The sequence below is a fragment of the Artibeus jamaicensis genome, unplaced genomic scaffold (genome assembly GCF_021234435.1).
Source record: "Artibeus jamaicensis isolate MK-2021 breed Jamaican fruit bat unplaced genomic scaffold, CSHL_Jam_final contig_648, whole genome shotgun sequence".
Taxonomy (NCBI): domain Eukaryota; kingdom Metazoa; phylum Chordata; class Mammalia; order Chiroptera; family Phyllostomidae; genus Artibeus; species Artibeus jamaicensis.
Window position 1 is genome coordinate 1,226,151 of NW_026521912.1, and position 21,372 is coordinate 1,247,522.

General features: G+C 50.2%; 1 protein-coding gene across 2 annotated transcripts in view; it reads right to left on the minus strand.

Moving 5' to 3' along the window:
• MYO1F (myosin IF) overlaps positions 1 to 21,372 on the minus strand; it is a 39,130-nt gene that overhangs the window by 6,302 nt on the left and 11,456 nt on the right. For both annotated transcript variants that reach the window (XM_037158909.2, XM_037158908.2), the window contains exons 2-21: positions 20,543 to 20,680; positions 19,972 to 20,061; positions 19,796 to 19,890; positions 19,292 to 19,379; positions 19,096 to 19,185; positions 14,853 to 14,984; positions 14,601 to 14,735; positions 14,236 to 14,368; positions 13,848 to 14,044; positions 13,173 to 13,253; positions 12,988 to 13,074; positions 11,590 to 11,676; positions 10,958 to 11,125; positions 9,648 to 9,733; positions 6,920 to 7,001; positions 6,071 to 6,177; positions 5,540 to 5,638; positions 5,315 to 5,459; positions 315 to 429; positions 55 to 224 (exon numbers count right to left, since the gene is read on the minus strand). In XM_037158909.2, coding sequence (XP_037014804.2) covers positions 55 to 224; positions 315 to 429; positions 5,315 to 5,459; positions 5,540 to 5,638; positions 6,071 to 6,177; positions 6,920 to 7,001; positions 9,648 to 9,733; positions 10,958 to 11,125; positions 11,590 to 11,676; positions 12,988 to 13,074; positions 13,173 to 13,253; positions 13,848 to 14,044; positions 14,236 to 14,368; positions 14,601 to 14,735; positions 14,853 to 14,984; positions 19,096 to 19,185; positions 19,292 to 19,379; positions 19,796 to 19,890; positions 19,972 to 20,061; positions 20,543 to 20,620 — 2,265 coding nt within the window. In that variant the 5' untranslated portion in view covers positions 20,621 to 20,680. The remainder of the gene's footprint in view (positions 1 to 54; positions 225 to 314; positions 430 to 5,314; positions 5,460 to 5,539; positions 5,639 to 6,070; positions 6,178 to 6,919; positions 7,002 to 9,647; positions 9,734 to 10,957; positions 11,126 to 11,589; positions 11,677 to 12,987; positions 13,075 to 13,172; positions 13,254 to 13,847; positions 14,045 to 14,235; positions 14,369 to 14,600; positions 14,736 to 14,852; positions 14,985 to 19,095; positions 19,186 to 19,291; positions 19,380 to 19,795; positions 19,891 to 19,971; positions 20,062 to 20,542; positions 20,681 to 21,372) is intronic.

Genomic DNA, 21,372 nt, shown 5'->3' on the forward strand with positions numbered 1-21,372 from the left:
GGGGTGCTAGGCTGGAGCCAGGGTTCTGGACACACCCACTTGCTAGTGCCTCACCTTGAAGCGGCGGTCATACTTGGTGACTGAGTCTGCGAAGTCCACTCGCTCCCTCTTGCCCAGGAACTGACGCAGCTCAGGGCGCTCCTCCAGTCCCAGGTAGTCCCCAACAAAGTTCCTATTGATGCTATTTCGTCTCCGCTCCTTCTTGTTCAGCAGGATGTTGGAAGCTGTGGGGACACAAGATAGGGGCAGAGGTTGTGGCCTGGCTCTTCCAGGTCCATGTCTTTACCCTGAGCTTCTCACCTGTAGCCTCTCACCTTCCTCTCGCATCTCTTCATACTTCCGGATTGCCACGTGGCGCCGCCAGGCCTTCTGGATGGTGCGGGCAAAGCCATCAAACTTGCGCTCTCGCATCTCCTCGAGAAGGAAGAGCTAGGCAAGGGGGAGGAGTGGTGGGTCCTGGTGTCTCTCCAGGGCCACAGTCTCCAGTTTTCCCTGAGCCCATCACACCCACATGCTCTTACTCAAGGGCATCTGCACACATGCTATCATACTATGGTCAAAAATTTCTCCCTCCAAATGATGTGGCCCAGGATTCCCTTCCAATATGTGGCACAAGCCCCTGAATCAAATTATAAACAGCTTGTCTGGTTTGGTTAAAATTCCAGCTCTGGCTATTATTACGGCTGTGTGGTCTTCCAAGAGAAACAGCATAACGTCACCACTTCTCACACTGCTAATTAGGCTATGTCATACCTTTCATATGAGGTGCACCTCAACTTCAGAGATGTTAGACGTGAATCAATGTGCATTTTAGAAAAACAAAACTGTAAAAGCAAGCATCTGATGTATAGGGCTGCGACGTGACTGGTGACTTTGTGGTTGTGTTGTGTATGGTCATACACGGTGGTCTGAGAAAGGAAGCTTTTGCAGGAAACAGACTTTTGAGTTTTAAGAGTCTTGGACCAGAGGGGGCTTAGGAAATAAATTGCATTTGACCAAGTCGGAGTGGAAATTCCATGAAAGATGTCTGTTATTTGGAATAATAACAGGTGGACATAATCAAGGAGAGGAACCCACTGGATATGAAAAGTTATAAATCTGCAGTAATAAAAACAATGGGGTGCTGGTCAAGGACTAGAGCAATCAACTGGAACAGGACAGATGGCTTGGAAACATCCTAACTCAAATATACATTTAGTGGTGAAAGGAACAGCACTGTCAATCAGTGAAGATGGGAAATATTAAAAATAAAATTGGACTTTGTTTATAAAAATAATTAACCCTTAACTTGGAGGGATTTCTCAAACACACAAATATCCATCACTTGGTTCACATGCACTTTAAACTATCTTGGAGGATTTTTAAAGCTGTAGGTGTTTATAACTGTTCATAAAAGGTGGGGGGGTCTTCTCACCAGGAAAAAACCCGAACAGTGCAGTTTCATATGTTGCAGGGAATCTAGTGGTTTACATAGGTATCCTTTTGTTTCTCTAATACCCTATGGTTGGTGGGTCTGTGTGCCAAGTATGTCTGAGTGATGCCTTGTGTAGGTTGTCTGGAGGACATGTAAGTGCATTCTGTGGTTTGCTGGGGAGAGCAGGTATGAGTAAGGGAAGAGCAGAGCAGAACTGGGAGTGAGACAGTCAAATAGGAACCTCTTCTCCTTAGCTGTTCAGGGAAGATGGGACAAGAGGCCCCAGTCTCATGATTTCTGCCCAATAAAGAGGATTTGCTTTCTATTTGAAAAATAGACCATCCTATCTACAGAGTTCAAAATGCATTTCCTTCAGGCTGCAGACAGCAAGGGTAGGTGTTGCCTAAGGGGGCTGAGACAGGACCCAGGTGGGAGCTTCTCCTGGGGGACTGGGTTCATGTCCACCCAGAACCTGTGAATGTGATCTCATCTGGAAAGAGGTTTTTGCAGATGTAATCACGTTAAAATGAAATCATATTGGGGTAGGGTGGGCCCTAAATCCAATATGACTGGTTTCTTATAAGAAGAGGGAAATTTGGACCCAGACACACAGAGGAGAAAAGGCCATGTGATAACAGTCAGAGAGTGTGGTGATGCATCTAAATACGAACCTGGAAATGCCCAAGGATCACTGCCAACTACCAAAATTAGGGAGAGGCAAGGAAGGGTTCTTCCCTAGTGTCCTCAGAGGAAGCATGGCCCTGTGACACATTGATTTTGGATTTCTTGCCTCCAGAAATGTGAGAAAATAAGTTTCTTTTGGGTTAAGCCATGCAGTTTATGCTACTTTGCTACAGCAGTCATGGGAAACGATATATCTGGGGTGTTGGGAAGTGAAGGCCAACAGGTGTATAACATGTCCAAGGATACATTTTGCATCCATGTTTACAAGAAACAGTTCAATTCAGAATCATCTCAACATAAGTGAATTTGTGGTTGAGAGAGGCTCTAACTCCATTAGGTTGATTTATTCCCTCGATCAGTTTTTGATATAACACCGTTAAATTATTTTATTTTTACTGAGAATTTTCTCATCAGGATCACTTTTATTTTCTGTGCAACTTTTCAGTCAGTCTTTTGTGTTATAAATATTTTTTAGCAAAATTTTAACTTTGAGAATTTCATTATTCAAAGTGTAGTCTCAAAATGTGCAGCTTGCAATTTTTGTAAAAATTTGCCTTCTGTAGCCTTAGCCAGTGCTACCTTTGTTTTGTTTATTGTTCGCAGTATCAATAATATCTGTTTCTTTCAGAGTCAGATTTTACAGTCTGCCAGTAACCAGCAAGATGGATTCTTTTTCTCATGTGGACCCTCCTATTTTTCTTCCCCTCCCTCTATTTTTCCTTTTCTTTAAAGATTTTATTTCTTTCTTTTAGAGAGAGGGGGAGGGAGGAAAAAAGGGAGAGAAACATCAATGTGAGAGAGAAATATCGATTGGTTGCCTCTCATACACACCCCCAGGGACTGAACCTGCAACCCAGGCATGTGCCCCAGCTGAAAATTGAACTGGTGACCCTTCACTTTGTGGAATGATACCCAATTGGCTCCATTTTTTTCTTTTTTTATAATTTTATTTATTTATTTTTAGAGAGGGGAAAGGGAGAAAGAGAGGAAGAGAAACATCCATGTGTGGTTGGCTCTAGGGCACCCCCGATTGGGGAATTTGGCTCCCAGCTCAGGCATATGTCCTGACTAGAAATCGAACCCGTGACCCTTTGGTTCACAGGCTAGCACTCAATCCACTGACTGACACCAGTAGGGCTCCATTTTTTTTATCTGTTACAAAATGAATTGTTTCAGGTATGGTTTTAGCCATGGACAATTTTGGTTTGTGATTAAGTTTCTTTCAGTAACAATATCTACTTCAAATGCGATTCTAGACTTTATTTTCTGGAGTAAAGTGCATCCGTAAGGAAAAGCTCTAGGTGATAGATATGAACAAATATGGGGACAAAGATTTCTAACCTCCTACCCTGGCTGGTGAGGCTCAGTGGGTTGGGGGTTGTCCTGCAAATCAAAAGGTCACTGGTTCGACTCCCAGTCAGGACACGTGCTTGGGTTGTAGACCTGGTCCCTCGTTGGGGGCATGCGAGAGGCAGCCAATCAGTGTTTCTGTCACACATCAATGTTTCTCTCCCTCATTTTCTCTCTCCCTTTCCCTCTCTCTAAAAATAAATAAAATATTTAAAAAAAAGATTTCCAGCCTCCCAAGACAGGCTATTTTTGTAGTTGTGAAATCCCGACAGTGTCCACCCCTCTGTTGTTTTTGGTTTGGGAGAGAATGGTTACTTGTAAGTACACTAACGTCAAGGGAGTCATCTCAACAACTTACCGGTTGTCTTCCTTAAGTACCCAAGGTACCAGCAGAGTGGGTGCCATGACTGTGCAGGTGCTGAGGCACCTGGCTGGCCCTGCCCTGGCCCCATACCTAGCACATCTTTCCCTGCTATTCTAGTGTGTGCCTTGTGTGGGATTGGGGGAGCTAGGATTTGCCCAAGAGTCTGGTGAAAGAGTTAAGCTAGTTGAGATGGTCATCTCCCTGTTTGCTTTCCAGCCTCACACAGAAGCAGGGGGCCAGGCAAGCCCTTAGGGGATTCCTTGGCTGGTTTTCTGTGGGATGTCATGTTTTTTAAAAAACTTCCCTCAGCTAGGGGGAGGGGGATATAAGAGGACTAAATGGTAACAGGGAAAAATACAATAAAGATTAAATTAAAAAGTAAACTTTCCTCAGTTTTACTGAGACATAATTGACATATAATACTGTGGAAGCTTAAAGTGTACATGAGTTGATTTGATACACGTATATACTGCAAAATGATGACCACCACAGGTCAGCTAACATCCCCATCAACTCACATCATCACCATTTCTTCTGTGTGGTGAGAACATTAAAGATCTATTCTCACCCTGGCTGGTGTAGCTCAGTGGATTGAGTGAGGGCCTGCGAACTAAGGGATCGTGGTTTGATTCCCAGTCAGGGCACATGCCTGGGTTGCAGGCCAGTTCCCAGTGGGAGACACACCAGAGGCAACCATACATTGATATTTCTCTCCCTCTCTCCTTCCCTTCCCCTCTAAAGATAAATGAGAAGATCTATTCTCTTAGCGACTGTCAAGTGTATGATACAGCACTGTTCAGTATTGTCACTGGGCCCTACATGAGGTCCCTGGGACATAGCACTCACCATGGCTTTTTTGTTTGTTTTTCCCTAAAATCAGAGGCAGCAGAAAGTGGGTGGTGCTATCAGCCTCTTGATAAAGGGCTTGTTGGAGGGACTGTCCCCACACAGTGAGGTTTGTCTTTGACATAGCAGGGCCGAGGCTGGCCTTGCATAATAAGATGGCCACCTGGACACAACTCAAGCCCAGGGACTCAATATGTCCATGGATGGAGTGAAGGAAGACAAGAGGAAAGAGAACAAGATGGGAGAACGAAGAGAAAGAAGGAGCTGAAGGAGGAAGAAGGGAAGGAAGGAAACAAGGGACAAAAGGACATTCCGGGTAAGCTGAGGGTCCTTATTCCTTTCAAGGGGCTTGTCACCACAGGTGGCTACATGTTTCTCCACCTGCTTCCTGGCCACCAAGGACTGTCCAACTAATTTAGGTTTTTCTGGTCACCTACTATGGGCCAGGCACTGTGTGGTGGACTTCCTCCTCTGTCTAATCCTCACCCCAGGCCTGCAGGGTGGCTGTTACTCTCTCCACGTTCCAAATGGAGAAGCAGACTTAGAGGGATGAGGAAACATGTCCAAGGTCACACAGTGGCCTGAAGAACAGGACCTGAGCCCATGCAAGTGACCCAGTTGTCTTGTCCATCTGTCTTTCTCATGCACACACTTACTGACTCAGGGTTCTTGATGAAGACCTTGGTGCTACCCATCTGGTACTGGTCCTGATCCATGTTGACAGCCCGCAGCAGGTGCTGGACCCCCTGACGCTCATCCCCACGCCACTGTGGCCATGTCTGGGGGGTTAGAATGGCGTACCTGGTGGCAGGAGGTTTTGGAGGGTTTGAGAAGATGGCTCGGCTGGTTGTTATTCCGAAGGCAGTGGTTGGGAGCCTCACCTTTGCAGGAATTTGGCGAACTGGCGGCGGTAGGCGAAGCCTGCCCGGCGTACCCTGATGTTCTCCTTCAGGCCCAGGTACTCCACCTGGTGCTTGACCCTGGAGGGAAGGCAGCCTGAGTCCCATGGTGGGGGCCTCATCAGTCCTAGGAGTGGGAGGGGTTCTGCTGGAGGCAGTCTGGGTGCTAAGGTCTGGGGTGGGGGGTTCAGTAAATCAGTTCTGTGGGATGGGGTTTGGAAAGCATCTGTGTTGGTTCTAGGGCCAGTCATAGACCCCCGGACCCGGGACTGTGCTAGTGCCTCAGTCATCCTCCAGTCGGTCTGGGGGCCTCAGGGTCGGGGTATTGGTAAGTTCTAGGTGTAACTCTGAGGCCCTGAGGGGCTGTGTACTGGTCCTAGGGGTCAGCCTGGGGTAATCCTGCAATGTCCCACAACCCCAGGAGGGTTCTGGAGGGAGGGTGAGTCTGGGGGATAGGCACTGTGGACTGGTCAAATTGGTCAAGCTGAGAGCCAGACCAGGCTTGAGGGTCACCTGCTCTCTTCCCAGTCACGGGGCCTCTTGGTCTCGTTGGGTTTGATGCAGCGGATATAGTGGGGTGTACACTTCTTCAGTGTGGTCACCAGGTCGTTGGCTTGTTTCTGAGAAGAAGGAGAAGGCAGGGGGTTGGTGAACAGATGGGACCCTCTGGCCCCTTTCTCCTCCCACCCTGGAAACAGACCCAAGAGATGGAGACACACCGTGGGCGGTGGGCGACAGGCAAATGTTTGTTGATGGAGCAGCTGAGCCCTCGGGAAAACACATCCCCTAGAACATCCCTGCCTTTCTTTTGGGAATCAATATTTTGGAAGTAGGGAATCTCGTGTGTGTGCCTAAGAAGTCAGCTTTGGGTTGTGCATTTCAGTCCCTAGAGGAGTTAGATCCATAGAGACAGAAAGTAGGTGGTGGGTGGCAGGGGCTGGGGGAGGGGGACAGGGTGTTAGTGTTTAGTGGGGACAGAGATTCAGTTTAACAAGATGAAGAGAGTTTTGGGTATGGATGCCGGGGATGGTTGCACAGCAGTGCGAATGTGCTTACTGTCACTGAACCGTACACTTAATGGTTAAGATGGTAAATTTTATGTTATATGTATATTTTGTCACAATTTTTAAAAAGTGGTAAATGACCAAAAGATAAAAAAAAATATTAAGATGATGGTTCACTTATGGATTTAGGGAGTTAAGGGGTCACTGAGGAAGTTGGTTGCAGCCTCCTTACCCCAAAGCTGGAAGAAGGCCCTTTTAGACAGAAGGTGCCAGAGACAGGGCACAGGGCCTGGAAAAGGGGAGAGACCATCACAGGCCTCCCCCTGCCCAGCTCCTCCTTGCCTGCCCTAAAGCTCACCTTGATCTTGGAGCCAGCAGTGCTGGGGCGGCCCTTCTTGTCCACATCCAGCTTCTCAGGGAAGAGCATCCGGAGGAAGGCTCTGGGAAAGGGGAGAGAAGGGGCTGGAGGTGCAGCTGGATCTTGGAGCGCCCTCTTCTAGAAGTGGGGCCGTCTAGGTGCCTGAGACCCAGAGGGCATGCTGGAAAGTATCATTCTTTCTGAATGTGGAGGATGAGATGTTGAGAATTTAAAGGGTTGGTTTCATCCTTTTAGGTCTTTGGTTATTTGCTCTATTACTTCTTCCATGACCACCCATGACCTGGGTAGCAAGTAAACTAGAAAAAAGATAAGTGAAGTAGGAAAATATTTCCCACGAAGCAGCATCTTTGGCAGCAAGGGCAGGTCCCCATGTGGGAATCATCTTACATGCACAGGTTTGTATGCAGGACACAGATGCTAGATTCTGTAGCCCAATTTTTGATGGCCAGAGATGGACGCGATCTGTGTCCATCAACAGGGCATCAGTTAAATACACTTTGGTTCATCATGGCTCCCTCTCCCATCTCCTCAGAGAGGCCTTCCCTGACCACAGAGTGTGCTCCATAGGTACGAAGTGTCCATTTGGGGAGGATGAAGAAGTTCTGGAACTAGATAATGCTGATGGTTGCCCAACACTTCATGCTACTGAACTGTACACTTCAAAATGGTGAAGCCGGAAATTTTGTATTTACTTGATCACAATTAAAAGAGTGAAGTAAAAAAAAAAAAAGAAGAAGAATAGTGCCGTCTCTACTCTCTCTCCCTTGAGCAACTTAGTTTTTCTTTGCAGATGCTGCTGGCCCAGGAGCCTGACTTTGACAACCATGGCTGTGTGCCTTCCAACATGGTGGCCACTGGGTACACGTGGTCATTGAGAACCCTGATTTTTAAAAGAGATATTATTTATTTACATATTTTTTAGAGAGAGGGGCATGGATGGGGGGCGAGAGAGAGAGTAAGAGAGACATTGATGTGAAAGAAAAATATTGATTAGTTGCCTGTTGCTTCTGCCCTGATCTGGGACCAAACCCACAACCCGAGCATGTGCCTTGGCCAGGAATCAAACCAGCAACCTTTTGTTTTGCAGAATGACACCCAAGCAACTGAGCCACACCGGTCAGGGCATTATTGAGAACCCGTCTGAATTGAGATGTACTGTTCTGTTAAAATACACACTGGATTTCCAAGAAGATGCAGTGTGGAAAAAGTCAATATAAGAATTCATGAATAATTTAAAAATATTGATTGCATATTGTGATGATTATATTTTGTCTATAGTGAGTTAAAGAAAACATTTATAAAATTTACCTGTTTGCCTTTTTACTTCTTAAATGTGCTTACTAGAAAATGTAGAATGGCACAGGTGGTAGAGATGGGGATTGACTGCAATTTGTCACAAGGCCTCTTTTTGTGGGCGATGCAAACAATGGCTGTCCAAGTCGGTAGTAAAAATCACTTCTTAAGTTGGGTGCATTTCATGGTATGTCAATTATAACTAAAGAAGGCTTAAAAAAATTACATGGCCCTGGCCACATGGCTCCATTGTTGGAGTGTTGTCTCATCCACCAAAGGGTTGCAGGTTAGATTCCTGGTCAGGGCACAAACCAAGGTTGCAGGTTCGATCCCCGGTCATGTGCATACAAGAGGCAACTGGTCAATGTTTCTCTCTCTCTCTTCCCCCTCACTTCCCCTCTCTTTAAAAATCATTATAGATATCTTTGGTGAGGATTAAAAAATATTATATGTGTAGCTTGAATTCTGTTGGATGTGGAATGTATTGGACAGCACTGTCTAAAGCAGCGATTTTCAACAGGCGTGCTGCAAGACCTTTCAACACATTCGGTACGTGACTATTTCATCATGGGCACTGATCTCTTTTCCCTTAGATGTCAAATAAGAAAATGACAATAGCCAACACAACAGTAACCATCTGGTGTAAATGAATCAAAATTATACCTATTTTTTGTCAGATCGATAAAAATTTCTGTGTTGCAGAATTTTAGTAATTGGCGTACATGTGCCACGAGATGAAAAAGGTTGAAAATTGCTGCTCTAGACCAGTGAACCTCAAACTCTGACTTGCACATGGGCCCCATGGGTGGGGGTGGGATGAAGGTCTTGTTAAAACCCAGATTTGGGTCCCATCTGCCTGGGGTGCGGCCTGGGAGTCTGCCCCTGGAGCCATCGGGTGGAGCCCATGTGGCTGGTCCAGGAATGGTTGTCGCCTCTTCAGGGCTGTTGGTGCTAGACGCCGTCTGTGTCATCTCCTAGTTTGGTGTCTGTCTCCCCAAGCAGCTGGGTTCTCTGACTTGTTACATCATCCAGCTCTGCAAATTCAAATGGTGCCTGGTCCAAGAGCATAGCTTGCACAAAATTCTGAGGTATGAAAAGCCAAAATATGGCACCTGGCATAGGGCTGTGGGCACGGAGATAGAGCCATGTGTGTTAGTGCATAAAAGTGCAGGGCATGACGTGTTCTCCCTGCATGGCAAGGGATGCTGCCCGCGCTGAATGCTTGGGTTTGTAGGTGCAGTGCTGGACGTGTTACTGTTGAATCAGAACTGGTCACTAGGAATACTGCCCTGGCCTCATAGCCACCCCGACAGTCTGTGGCTGGGAGCTCTGGGGAAGATGGGGTGGTCCCTGGGCCACCTCCATCCCCAGGGGTGGGTTCTGCCTAGATGTCCCCATGCCCAGGGCCACTCACTGCTCACTGGTCTGCATCAGCTCTATGAGGTCAGTGAAGAGAACGTCTCGGTTCCTCTCACAAAAGCCGTGGACATCATAGGAGACCTGGAAGGTGGCGGCAGAGGGGTAGTGAGGGGCTGAGGCCAGGGTGGCAGGAGGGGCTGGGCTTATAGCCCAGGTGGGTGAGGGTCCTGCTCTTGGGTAAGAAAAGGGAGGCAATATCTGTGGTCCAGAAGAAGGGGCAAGGGCAGCAGCCAGGGAGGGCCTGGGGTCCCCACAGTTCTGATGTTTAAGGTGAAATCGGAGAGTGGGACCTGTAGTCTGGGTCAGTGGTGAGGGGAGCTGGTGTTACGTCCCAGCAGCCTGGATCAGAGGCAGGGGGAGGGGATGGTTAGAGCCCAGATTTTGGGGGCGGGCTGCAGCCTAGGCAGGAGGTCCCTAGGGTGGGGGTTCTGCTATTTAAGTTGGAGTTAAAAGGTTAGAGCCTCTGTGTTGTGGCCAGTTGAGGGGATGGGAGGCTGTTTTGGGGTAAAGTTACGGCAGTGGCTGAAGATCCCTGGGGGACTTCGGCCAGGCTTGTGGGCTGAGTCTGCTGTCCAAGGTGGGGGCTCCCCACTGTGGGCATTCCCTGGCTCAGGGCACATAGGAGCCCTAGGCCACTTTAGGGGCTGGTGGGTTGTAGCAAGCCTGAGGATCCCTGGGGTTGTCTACTGCCCATGTTAAAGTCACTCTGCCCACGGGAGAGTCTGCAGTCCAGTCAGCTGGGGAGGGGGACCATGGCGAGGGTCGGGGGTGTTGGTGGATTGCTACAGTCTTGGAGAGGGGTCTGCAGGGGACTCGAGCCCATTTTGGAGGGTGGTGGCTTGCAGCATGGGCCTGGGATCTCCATTTGGGGTCAGAAGGTGGTGGGCTGTGTCCTAGAGCACAGGGTTAGTGGGGCTTACTGTTCACATTGGAGTTTGGGGGTCTGCTGCCAAATTTGGGGTCATTTGGAGGGAGTTTCTACCCTGCAAAGGGGAGGGGGAGCTCTGGCCTTGATCATGGCCCAATGGGTTTCTGCAGCTCTGGCTGAAGGCTCTGTGGAGGGCCAGGCTAGCTTCTAGGGGTCTGTGTTCCTGGTCAGTTAGGGTAGCACTGGAGAATGGGGTGAGTAGAGTTCTGCGGTCCTGGCTGGGGGCCCCTGGGGACTCCATCCATTGAGAGGTTGGAGGCTGCAGCCTGGAGACCCCTGGGTTCTGTAAGGAGGCCCTGCTGGGGACCACTCAGGAGGTGGGGGGATGGGGGTGAGAGAGCCAGAGGAAGTGGGTGGGGGAGGCGGGCGCATCACACCTTGCCAGCATAGTGGTGGATGACGAAGCCAGCGCTCCAGCTGTTGAAGTGCTCATGGGTGCCCACGGCTGCCTGTAGCTTCTGCAGCAGCGTCTGGTCGGCGCCATCGCCTGTGGCGTGCATGGTGGCACATACGTCATCCAGGACACTCATGATGCCCGGGGGGCTCTGTGGTCATGGGGAGGTGGCAGTTGCTCAGCCTGGCCCTCACCTGCCCGAATCCCATGGCAGGGACCTTCACTAGCATAGTAGGGGTGGCTTCTAAACATAAGAGCAAAATGTGGTAGCAGAGCCAAATGTGTGTGGGAGTGCTGCTGTGAAAGCCTCCTGGTGTGCAAGGCGGGGTGATGGATCTCATAAGGGATTCTTGCCTGTCCCCCTTTCTCAGACTGGGCTGTCTACTGGGGGACCTGTCCCTGAGCAGGCTGCTGCGGGCGGTGTTTGTTGAGTGACTAAGTGAAGGGCGAGCAGGTGGGCAGAGTGGATGGGGGAGACGGGTGATGGGATGTGTCAGTTGCCCTCCTGGACAGAGAGGGGCCTGTGGGGACCACCACTCCCTCCTGGCTCTCCCAAGCCTCCTAGACTCAGCTCTGGGGCCTCCTGAGCCACCCCAAAGCTGGCCTGGCTCTCACCAGCTTGTTTTCAATGAGGTCACAGACGATTTTGTTGTTGAAATACTGGATGGGAGTCCAGCGGATGCCCTCCTGGACATACTCCTCCTGGGGGTGGCAAAAGAGCAGGGCTAGGGTGGGTGTCTTGGCAGAGGTGTGTGTATTTCTAGAATGTATGCTTGAGGATGGGTGAAGAAAGCGAGGCTGTCTGCCACTCTCTCTTCAACCAGGCGGCGCACAGCCTGCCCTATGGATGCAGAGCCTCGGATCTTATGGGACCCGGACTGTCAGGGCTGGCGCCTGCGAGGCTGAGCCCAGTGATACAACCGAGAGTGTCGGAGCTACAGTCCAAGACCAGGAGGGCATTCCACCTGCCTGCAGCATCTGAATTTTGCAGACAAACAGCTGGAGATGGCCATACTCTGTCAGGTGACAATACCTAGACAGCCTACCCACACTTGGTGTCTCGTCTGCGGGGTGGCAGCATTGAGCCCTCCCTCCGCCAGCCTGCCCAGAAGCATAACTGCAACACAATGATCTGCCAGTACTACCCCTGCCTGCACCCTGCACTGTCAACTGCCTGCAAGACACAGTACAGCCACACCTACAGCCTGTGCCCCAAGAGAAGGGTCCGATAAGGCCCCTCTGTCACCGTCTCAACTCGCAAGGTGCCTTCTGCCTGAACCCCGGCTCTGGAGCCTCAATATGTTTCCCTTTCATTGAAAAAAAGAAAATGGGGCTATGCTCCCTCCAAATTTCCTCCACAATCTCATCAGTTAGGACTGTCTACTGTAACAAAGCCTTTACCCTGTGTGGGGCACAGGCCGAACGTGTCACCCCCCCCACCCTGGCAGCCCTCAGCCACCAGTAGACTTATGCTGGCGACGTGCCTTGGCTCCCTCATTCCTCAGTAGGCCCACCCTGAGGTCTGCTCTGCAAAGTTGCCTGGGGCCCAGGAGCACTGAACCCCAGTGGCCCGTGGGTAACCTGCTCATTACTACACCCCACTGGGGATTTTTTAAAAGATCCCTCTCTTACTGCCTCACTCCCTTCCTGGTCTTTGCCCTGAATCCTTGTCTGAGGCTCTGCTTCTATGGGACAGGCAGTACAAAAACATCAGGGACTTTTGTCCTTCCTGTTCATGGTAGCCTCCCCGGCACTGCAGACAGTGCCTGGCACACAGTAGGTGCTCAGTAAGTAATTACTGAAGGATTGGATAAAGACATTATTCCCCAGCCCTTGTCAAAGCTTGAAAGGTGGAAAGCATCTTCAACAGAAATCTCACAGAGGAGCCTGGATGGGTCAGTAGAGAGAGATGAAAATGGGGGCTGAGGGTGTCCCTGGTTGCTCAGCAACCAGCATGGTCCCGCCTCCAACCCAGTGTCCCGTGTCCCTGGCCACTTGGCTGCCCCTGCCCACCTGCTCTGCCTTCAGGGTGAGTTCAATAAAGATCTGCTGTAGCTTCTCATTGACAAAGTTGATGCAGAATTGCTCAAAGCCGTTTTTCTGTGGAGAGAAGAAAAGAGGGCTGCCTTCATTGCGCTGATGCTGGAGGCTCCTGGGGCCACGGCAATAGGGAGTGCATCTGGGAGCAGAGCCCACACCTGGAAAATCTCAAAGCCGTAGATGTCAAGCACACCAATGCTGTACTCTTCCTGGGGCTTCTGCATAGCACGGTTGATGGCCTGTGATGCAGGTAGGGGCAGGAGGTCAGTGCCAGCCCACTGGACTCCTGGGCGCAGTGCAGGCTCTGTGTACACCCCTATCAGGCACTTGTATGAGGAACCCAGGCATTAGAGTGCCAGGTTCCTGCCTTGGGAGCTGGCTCTACCCCTTACTGACCCTGCCCCATCTATTATCTTTACAATCGGTGAATATTAGCAAGGATTGTATAGGGCTCTTTTTAAGAATTAAATAAGCCGATGCATGTAAAACAGTAAAGGGGGCACGCTGGGTGTTAGGTGACATTAGCTACTGCTCTGTCCCCATTTGCTGCCCTGACTCATCCTGTCCGCCACCTGGCCCCCTAGATAGGCTTCCTCTCTGCTCCCACGCACACCCACCCTCTCTGTCACCACAGCCCCTATGCCATGGAGTCCACGCCTGGGCTCCATGCCCCAGGCATAGGTAGCCTTCTGTTTGCCACGTGACCACCCTGTCCCTGCTTTGTGCGGCCCACGGCGGGGAACCGGTGAGGTTGTAACAGTCATGCCTGCCTTCCTGCCCTGGCTGGCCCCAGAGCACCTCTCCCTTGCCAACCCCACCCCTGTCACACTGGCCTCCACGAGGAAGTCAAAGAGACGGGCGTAGAGCCCCTTGGCCAGGGCGTCGCGAGTGTAAGTTGCCTGTTCCACGTTCAGGGTCACGTTGATGGACTCGCTGCGCCCGCCCCAGCGGCTGTCCATCTTGCGGCTGGTCAGCTTCTCCTGTAGCCTCCCGCTGTCAATGCCCAGCAGGTAGGCAGGAAAGGCCAGGACTGCAGGGTGGGGGTGGGGGGAGGGAGGGGGCAGCCGTCAGGCTCTTGTCTCTTCCAGTGCCCGGTCTCTCCCAATTTTGCCCAGTGACACTGAAATTGTCCTCGTGGGTTCTCACCCTTTGGGGCCTGAATTAGGAGGAAGCACCCCCACCACATGCCTGCTCCCCGCCTCCCTCAGTCCCCACACTCACGGTCCACACTCTCCACCCGGGCATAGTTCCCATCTTCACGGAAGCTGATGTTTCCCAAGTGCAGGATGCCGGCTACGAGCTGCAGGACCAGCTGCTGGGCACTGGGTGGGATCCCGATGACCTGCATGGCACTCTGCAGGCACCGAGGACAGGGCCTGAGCCACCATTCTAACTGCCCGCCACCCCTGTCCTCTGAGGTTGGGCTTCTGGGGTCACAGCATGGACTCAGAATCAGGCATCTGGCGCCCATTTTACCTCTTTCCTGACCTCAGGGTGCGACCTTGGGCAAGTCCCTGCTTGCCTCTGGAACTCGGTTTCCTGATCCACAAAAGGATACCAGGGCTGGAGGGGCAGTTGGTGCTCACCAGAGTCTCACTGAAGTCACTTCTGTCATCAGTGCCATCCACCTTGTAGGTGTCTGATTGGTTGAGGTAGTAATAATAGTCGGGGGTCATGAGCCCCAGGTTCTGCCGCTGCTCCTGGGAGGCTCCTTCCAGCAGCTGGAGGGGGAGCAATGCTTGTGCGCTGAATTGGCTCAGGCCTTGGGGTCCCCCAGTCCTCACAGACCCTCCTCCTGCCACCCCTAGACCCCAGGTGGGGTTCCCCGCTTCTTGCACCTGGTAGTAGATGTGGAAGTTCCTCTCATTTTCATTCTGCGTAACCACACGGGATTTCTCCAGCAGGAAGTTGGAGATCTTGCCCCCGTCTGGCTCCCCGCCACGGCTGAACTGGATCTCAAAATACTTTCCCTGAATGTGAGAGAAGCATGTAAGCCCCACAGCAGGGCCCAGGGATGCAGGGGTAGGGGACGGACTGGGGGTGGGCCTCGGGAGCCTAGCCTCTTTCCTCCTCTTACCCATGTGACCCCGTGTGACTTCAACTTGCTTTCCTTTCCCCAACCCCCACTTATGCCCTGATTGTCTTTTCCACCAGCTCCTCCTTTCCAGCCTTTGCTTAAGTTATTTCCTGGGCCAGGAATGCCTTTATCTTCCTCTCTGAGAATTCAAACCCTCACTTGGGGCATTGGCCCTGTGCCTGGCACAGAGAAGTATCGTGTTTTATTTTTTTAAGATTATTTATTTATTTATTTTTAGAGAGAAAAAAAAGAAAGAGAGGAGAGAGAAATATCAATGTGAGAAAGAAACATCGATTCATCGCCTCTCACACACGCCCCAACTGGGGACTGAACCCACAACCTGGGCACGTGCCCTGACCGGGGATCGAACCTGTGAACTTTTGCTTCACGGGATGACGCCAAACCCACTGAGCCACACCAGTCAGGGCAGTATCCCATTTTACTGACCAGGTAGGTCCTCAGTCCCTCTACTACAACACAGAGGCTTCCATGTCTCTATGGGAAGCTACTGGTTTCAATCATGCTGAGTGTCTCCCACATGTTGTCCCTCAGCCCAGAGCAAGGGCCCCACGAGCCCTCTCTTTGGCCTCTGACACCACCTGGACTCTTCTCTGGCCGCAGGTTGGAGGGCAGACAAGCCACATGATGTCTCCTTTCTGCACTTCCATCCGAGAGCAATACAAATTATGGCATTGTACTATGCAAACACCTGTAGTATATGATATATACTTACTCTATTGTACAATAAGACCACATAAAATAAAATGTAATTATACATTTTGAGATTTATCCATGTTTATGGGTGTATCAGTAATTTGAAAACACACTGTGTGATTTCATTTACATGAAGTTCTAGGACAGCTGAAACTAATCTATGGTGAAAAACAGGAGTGGTTGCTTCTGGATTAGGGTGGGAGTAGAACTGACTGGAAAGGGATGGGGGGCCTCCTGGGGCCGTGGTGATGTTCTGTGTATTGGCAGGGTTTGGGTTGCACAGTGTGTGCATTTTTCACTGAATGGTGCACTTTAGAGATATGTATTTTGCAGAGTGCAAATTTTATTTTAAAAGAAATGGAAGAACTGCATATTTATAATGGACTGTTATCAATGATCTGCATGCTGGAGTGTTGTGGGAGAAGGCATGGTGTTGGCTGCTTGCTTTGCACTGCATCACACAACCAGATAGCAAGATGGATGGAGATATCTTGGAACGAGTATAGTAAAATGCTAATGATAGAGTCTGGGAGAGGAGAGTTCCAGCCAAGATCGAGGCGTAGGTAGAGAACCTTTGTTTCCTTGCACAACCAGAAAGAGGATAACAACCAATCTGAAATGAATAAACCACCAAAAGTGCCAGAAAATCAAACTGCGTGGAACTCCAACAAAAAAGGAATTGAAGTCAACCAGTACAACCAGACTGGTAGGTGGACAGTGTCCAAAGACGCGGAAAAACCACCAGGACCCAGCAGACCTTGGGGGCGGGGCTGGCTGCTGAGCTGGTGGGCTGCAGGGAGGGGTGGGTTTATAGGGACTCAGAGGTGGCTGTGGGCTGCCGGGTTGTGGCGGTAGAAGCTCCCAGTCTCACAGGAGAGTCTGTTGAAAAGGGTGATAGAGATGAGCAGGTAGCCACACTGTTCCATCTGGCCCCTCCCCAACCAATAACGCAGCAAAGAGGGTCACCTTGCCTCAGTGAATACCTCAAGCCCCGCCTCCTTACAACCTATCAGCTGGGCCAAGACAAAGAAACAGGGCCCAAATGAAAGAACAGAGTAAAGCCCCAGAAAGAGAGCTAAGTGAGGAGGAGATGGCCAACCTATTTGATGGAGAATTTAAAGCCCTGGTAATCAACATGCTCATGGATCTGATTGAGCTTGGTCAAAAATAAAATGTAAAAATGAAAAAAAAAAGAAATATGAAAATGATACCCAAAGTGAAATAAAGCAGAATGTTCATGGAACCAACAGTGACAGGAAGGAAACCAGGACTCAAAGCAACGATTTGGAACAAAAGGGAAAAAAAATAAACATCCATCCAAAACAAAATGAAGAAACAAGAATTTGAAAAGTGAAGAAATTGTTACAATTTCTTCAGAGAGGGTTGTCCCTCTCTGGGACAACATGAAATGTTCCAATATCTGAATTATAGGGGTGCCAGAAGTAGAACAACAGCAAGAAACTGAAAATTTATTTGAACAAATGATGAAGGAAAACTTCCCCAATTTGGCAAAGAAAATAGACTTCCAGGAAGTCTAGGAAGCCCAGAGAGTCCCAAAGAAATTGAACCCAGAGAGGAACATACCAAGACACATTGTCACTAAGTTACCCAAGATTAAATATAAAGAGGGAATCCTAAAAGAAGCAAGGAGAAAGGAGAGAGTTACCTACAAAGGCTATCAGCTGATTTCTCAAAAGAAAACTTGCAGGCAAGAAGGGGCTGGAAAGAAGTATTCCAAGTCATGAAAGGCAAGGACCTACATCTAAGATTGCTCTATCCGGCGAAGCTTTTACTTAGAATGGGAGGGCAGGTAAAGTGCTTCCCAGATAAGGTCAAGTTAAAGAAGTTCCTCATCACCAAGCCCTTATTTTATGAAACGTTAAAGGGACTTACCTAAGAAAAAGAAGACAAAAAATATAAACAGTAAAATGACAACAAACTCACAACTATCAACAAATGAACCTAAAATAAAATAAAAATAATGAAAACAAAAATTAAGCAAACAGCCCTGGCTGGTGTAGCTCAGTGGATTGAGCGTGGGCCTGCGAACCAAAGGATTGAGGTTCAATTCCCAGTCAGTGCACAGTGCAGGCCAGTTCCCATCAGGGGACGCACAAGAGGTAACCGTACATTGATATTTTTCTCCCTCTCTCCTTCCCTTCCCCTCTAAAGATAAGTAAATAAAATATTAAAAAACAAACAGCTCTCCCATGTTAAAACAAACAAACAAACAAACAAACAAAAACTAAGCAAACAACCAGAACAGGAACAGAATCAGAGAAATGGATATCACATGGAGGGATTTCAGTGGGGAGAGGGGAGGAATAATGGGGAAAAGGTACAGGGAAGAAGAAGCATGGTTAGTAGGCATCAGGTAGACAAGGAGAGATGAAAAATGGCATGGGAAACAGAGAACTCAAAAAATTTATGTGTACAACTCATGGACATGAACCAAGGGGGGGGAATGCTGGCAGGTTGGGGGGCAGGGCAGAGGGGGGATAGAGGGGGAAAAATTGGGAAAACTATAATAGCATAATCAATAAAAATATTTTAAAAAAGAATCTGGGAGAGGAGCATACAGATGTTCACTTTATTCTTCCATGTTCTGTGTGTATTTGAAATTTTAATAATAAAGTATTGGGGAAAATACTTAAATATAATTGTATTATAAATATGTATTAGAAAATAAAATATAGCTAATAATGTTTTGGGAAATAAAATTCTTATTAGCATATGGAATTTACTAAGTCATTTCTATGTGCAGGTATTGTACTGAGTGTTGAGGTCTATGAGGTAGATTTTAATATCATCCCACATTATGGAGAAGAAAACAGAGGAGACTCAAGATGTTATATTGTTTCTTTGTCCAAGCCACATGTCTAAATAGTGACAGAACCAGACCCTAAACCTGGATCTGGTTACCTAGTCTGTCTCCATTGGACTCAGCATAGCACCTGACACAAAGAAGGAACCTAAAAATCATTTCTTGAGGGTAGGGAGGAAAGAAGGACTGAATAGGACCGAAACATGACTGTGGGGGCACACACGGCATAGTTGCAGCCAGGGGAGCATTTCAGAAGGTGACACAAACCTGTCCTGGTCTGTGACAGCAACTCTGTTTTAATGCACAGTGAGCGGGCAGTGAGAGTCCCGTCCAGGAGCAGGTATTTCCTGTAATTTTGGGCATGAAGGTAGAGGAGGGTGGGGTGTGTGTGCGTGTGTGCGTGCGTGCGTGCGTGTGTGCGTGTGTGTAGGGTGTGGTTGCACCCAAAGCAGGGCTGCGGACTCACAAAACGACTGGAATTGTTGTTGCGCACGGTCTTGGCGTTGCCGAAGGCCTCGAGCAGTGGGTTTGATTGCAGGATGATGTCCTTCACGTGCTGGGGGTGGCAGGGGGGTTGGAGGGAGAGGTCAGGCTGAGGCACATGTGGAGGATAAAACGCCGCGGAGTGGGAGGTAACGTGGCCTTCTTTCTGTTTGTCTCACCTGGACCTTCTCGCCCCCACCAGACACCTTGGAGATATAGCCCATGATGTATTTGGCAGCCACCGTCTTTCCGGCTCCACTTTCTCCACTGCGAATGGCGGAGGCAAGCAGGGATCAGTGGCCAAGGGTAGAAGAAAGGGTAAGTGTCCTTTTTAGTCCCTGATCGATCATTCCTCCCTCCCTCCCTCCCTCCTTCCCTTCCTCCCTTCCTTCCTTCCTGCCTTCTGTTCCTACTGTGTGCGAGGGACTAGTCCAGGCACTGGGGATACAATAGTGAACGAGACTGATACAAGTCCCTGCCCTGCTGGAGCTGACATTTAGAGGACAGATGGACAATAACAGAATGAATAAATAAAATATATCACGGGTCAGAAGGTAACCAGGAAAGGAAAGCCGGCTGGGGACAGAGAGGCCTCTGTCTGGATCAGGGTTCCAAGTCAATACCCGGGGCAGTGATGCTGTTTGGATGGGACCTGGGCAGGAGGGTCTGAGGCCCCGTCCTACCTGATGATGACGCACTGGTTCTCGCAGTCGATGAGCATGTTCCGGTACATGTTGTCGGTGAGGGCGTAGATGTGCGGGGGATTCTCATACTGGGCCTGCCGGGTAGGGCAGGTCTCAGCCCAGGGCTAGGGGCCAGGATCCTGGGGACCACGCCTCCCTCCCAGCCCCATGCTCACTGCGCCCTGGTAGAGCTCGATCTCACGGTCCGTGAAGTAGGGCATCTGCTTGAAGGGATTTACAGAGATGAGCACGGAGCCAATGTAGGTCTGGAGGGTGGTTAAGGGCCATGCAGTGTTCTGGCATGCTTTGTCCCTCATGTGCCCTGTCCCCTCAGCCTGATGTCTCCTGCCCTGAGGCCTCCTGGAACCCCATTGCTAAGAGGGAGAGATGGAGATGCTCAGATGTGTCCTGGGTCTCTTAGGAAAAACCAGGATAAGGTCCAGAATGGGGGAAATGGGTATATTGTGGCTGAACTACCCCAGGGCTAGAGGAAGAAGTGGGGGGGCACAACCACCCTCCAGCAGAGCACTTCTGTCACTCCATCTGTCCCCTGTGCTATCACCCCATTCTCTTGCTGCCCTACCCCCCTCCATTCATCTGCTCAGGCATCTGAGTGTCCCTTCTGTTCCCGAGTTCCTCCGCTACCCTTCCCAGCATTCACCCCCCCACTACCCCTCTGTCCCTCGGCCAGCTCTCCTCCTGTCCCTTGGCCCTTCATTGGCCTGCCCTGCCCCTGGCCCAGGGTACGAAGATGTAGTCATCCATGAAACGCTTTCGGAGGTTGCCCACGATGGAGTCCTCGGTGATCTGAGGCAGCAGCACCATGTCGTCCACACCGCTCTGTTTCACATTGTGGCTCTGCCAGTGGAAGCGCTCCTTACTGCCCTGGGGGTGGGAGCAGGGTGGTGGGCGTGGGCCCTGGGAAGCAAGCACTTGGGGAAGGGGGCAGAGCCTCAGCACCCTGGCCTGGCTCACCTCCACCCCCAAGGCAGGAGAGAGAGGTGGGCAAGGTCCAGTCCGGGCTCCCTGGCCCCAGGAGGAGGCCAGACAGCTTGCTGCTTCTCTTCCTGCCTCCCCACTCTTCACTCCCCTACCCCCTTCTCATGCTCAAGCCCTTGAGCAGGAGTCCTTGACCCCTCTGAGGCGTGTGACCTGCTGTCCACCCCTCCCACCTGGAGATGGTCTCCTTCCTCCCACTCCCCTGCTCTTCTCTCATGGTCATGCATGCTAGCCTGGTCCTCTGAGATCCTCTCGGAGCCACACACTCAGCCGTGACCTCTACTCCCTGTGCCATGCCATGACCCTCATTCTAAGCTTCCATAGCCTTCCTGCTGCCCCTGCCCAGTGTTCTCCATCCTCAGAGAACCTCCACCTTGCCCTGTGCTGGCTCCGGCACCTTCCCATGCTCCCACTTTCCCTTCTTCCTTCCTTCCTCAGGTGTTCGACAGTTGACACCCTCCTTAGGGCTCAAGGAGGAGACTCAGACACAGGTTCCTCCACAAAGCTCCTCCTCCAGGAAACCTTCCTGGAATGTTTTCTGCTTTTAGCCCCACTTAAACACATTGGCGCACCCAGCC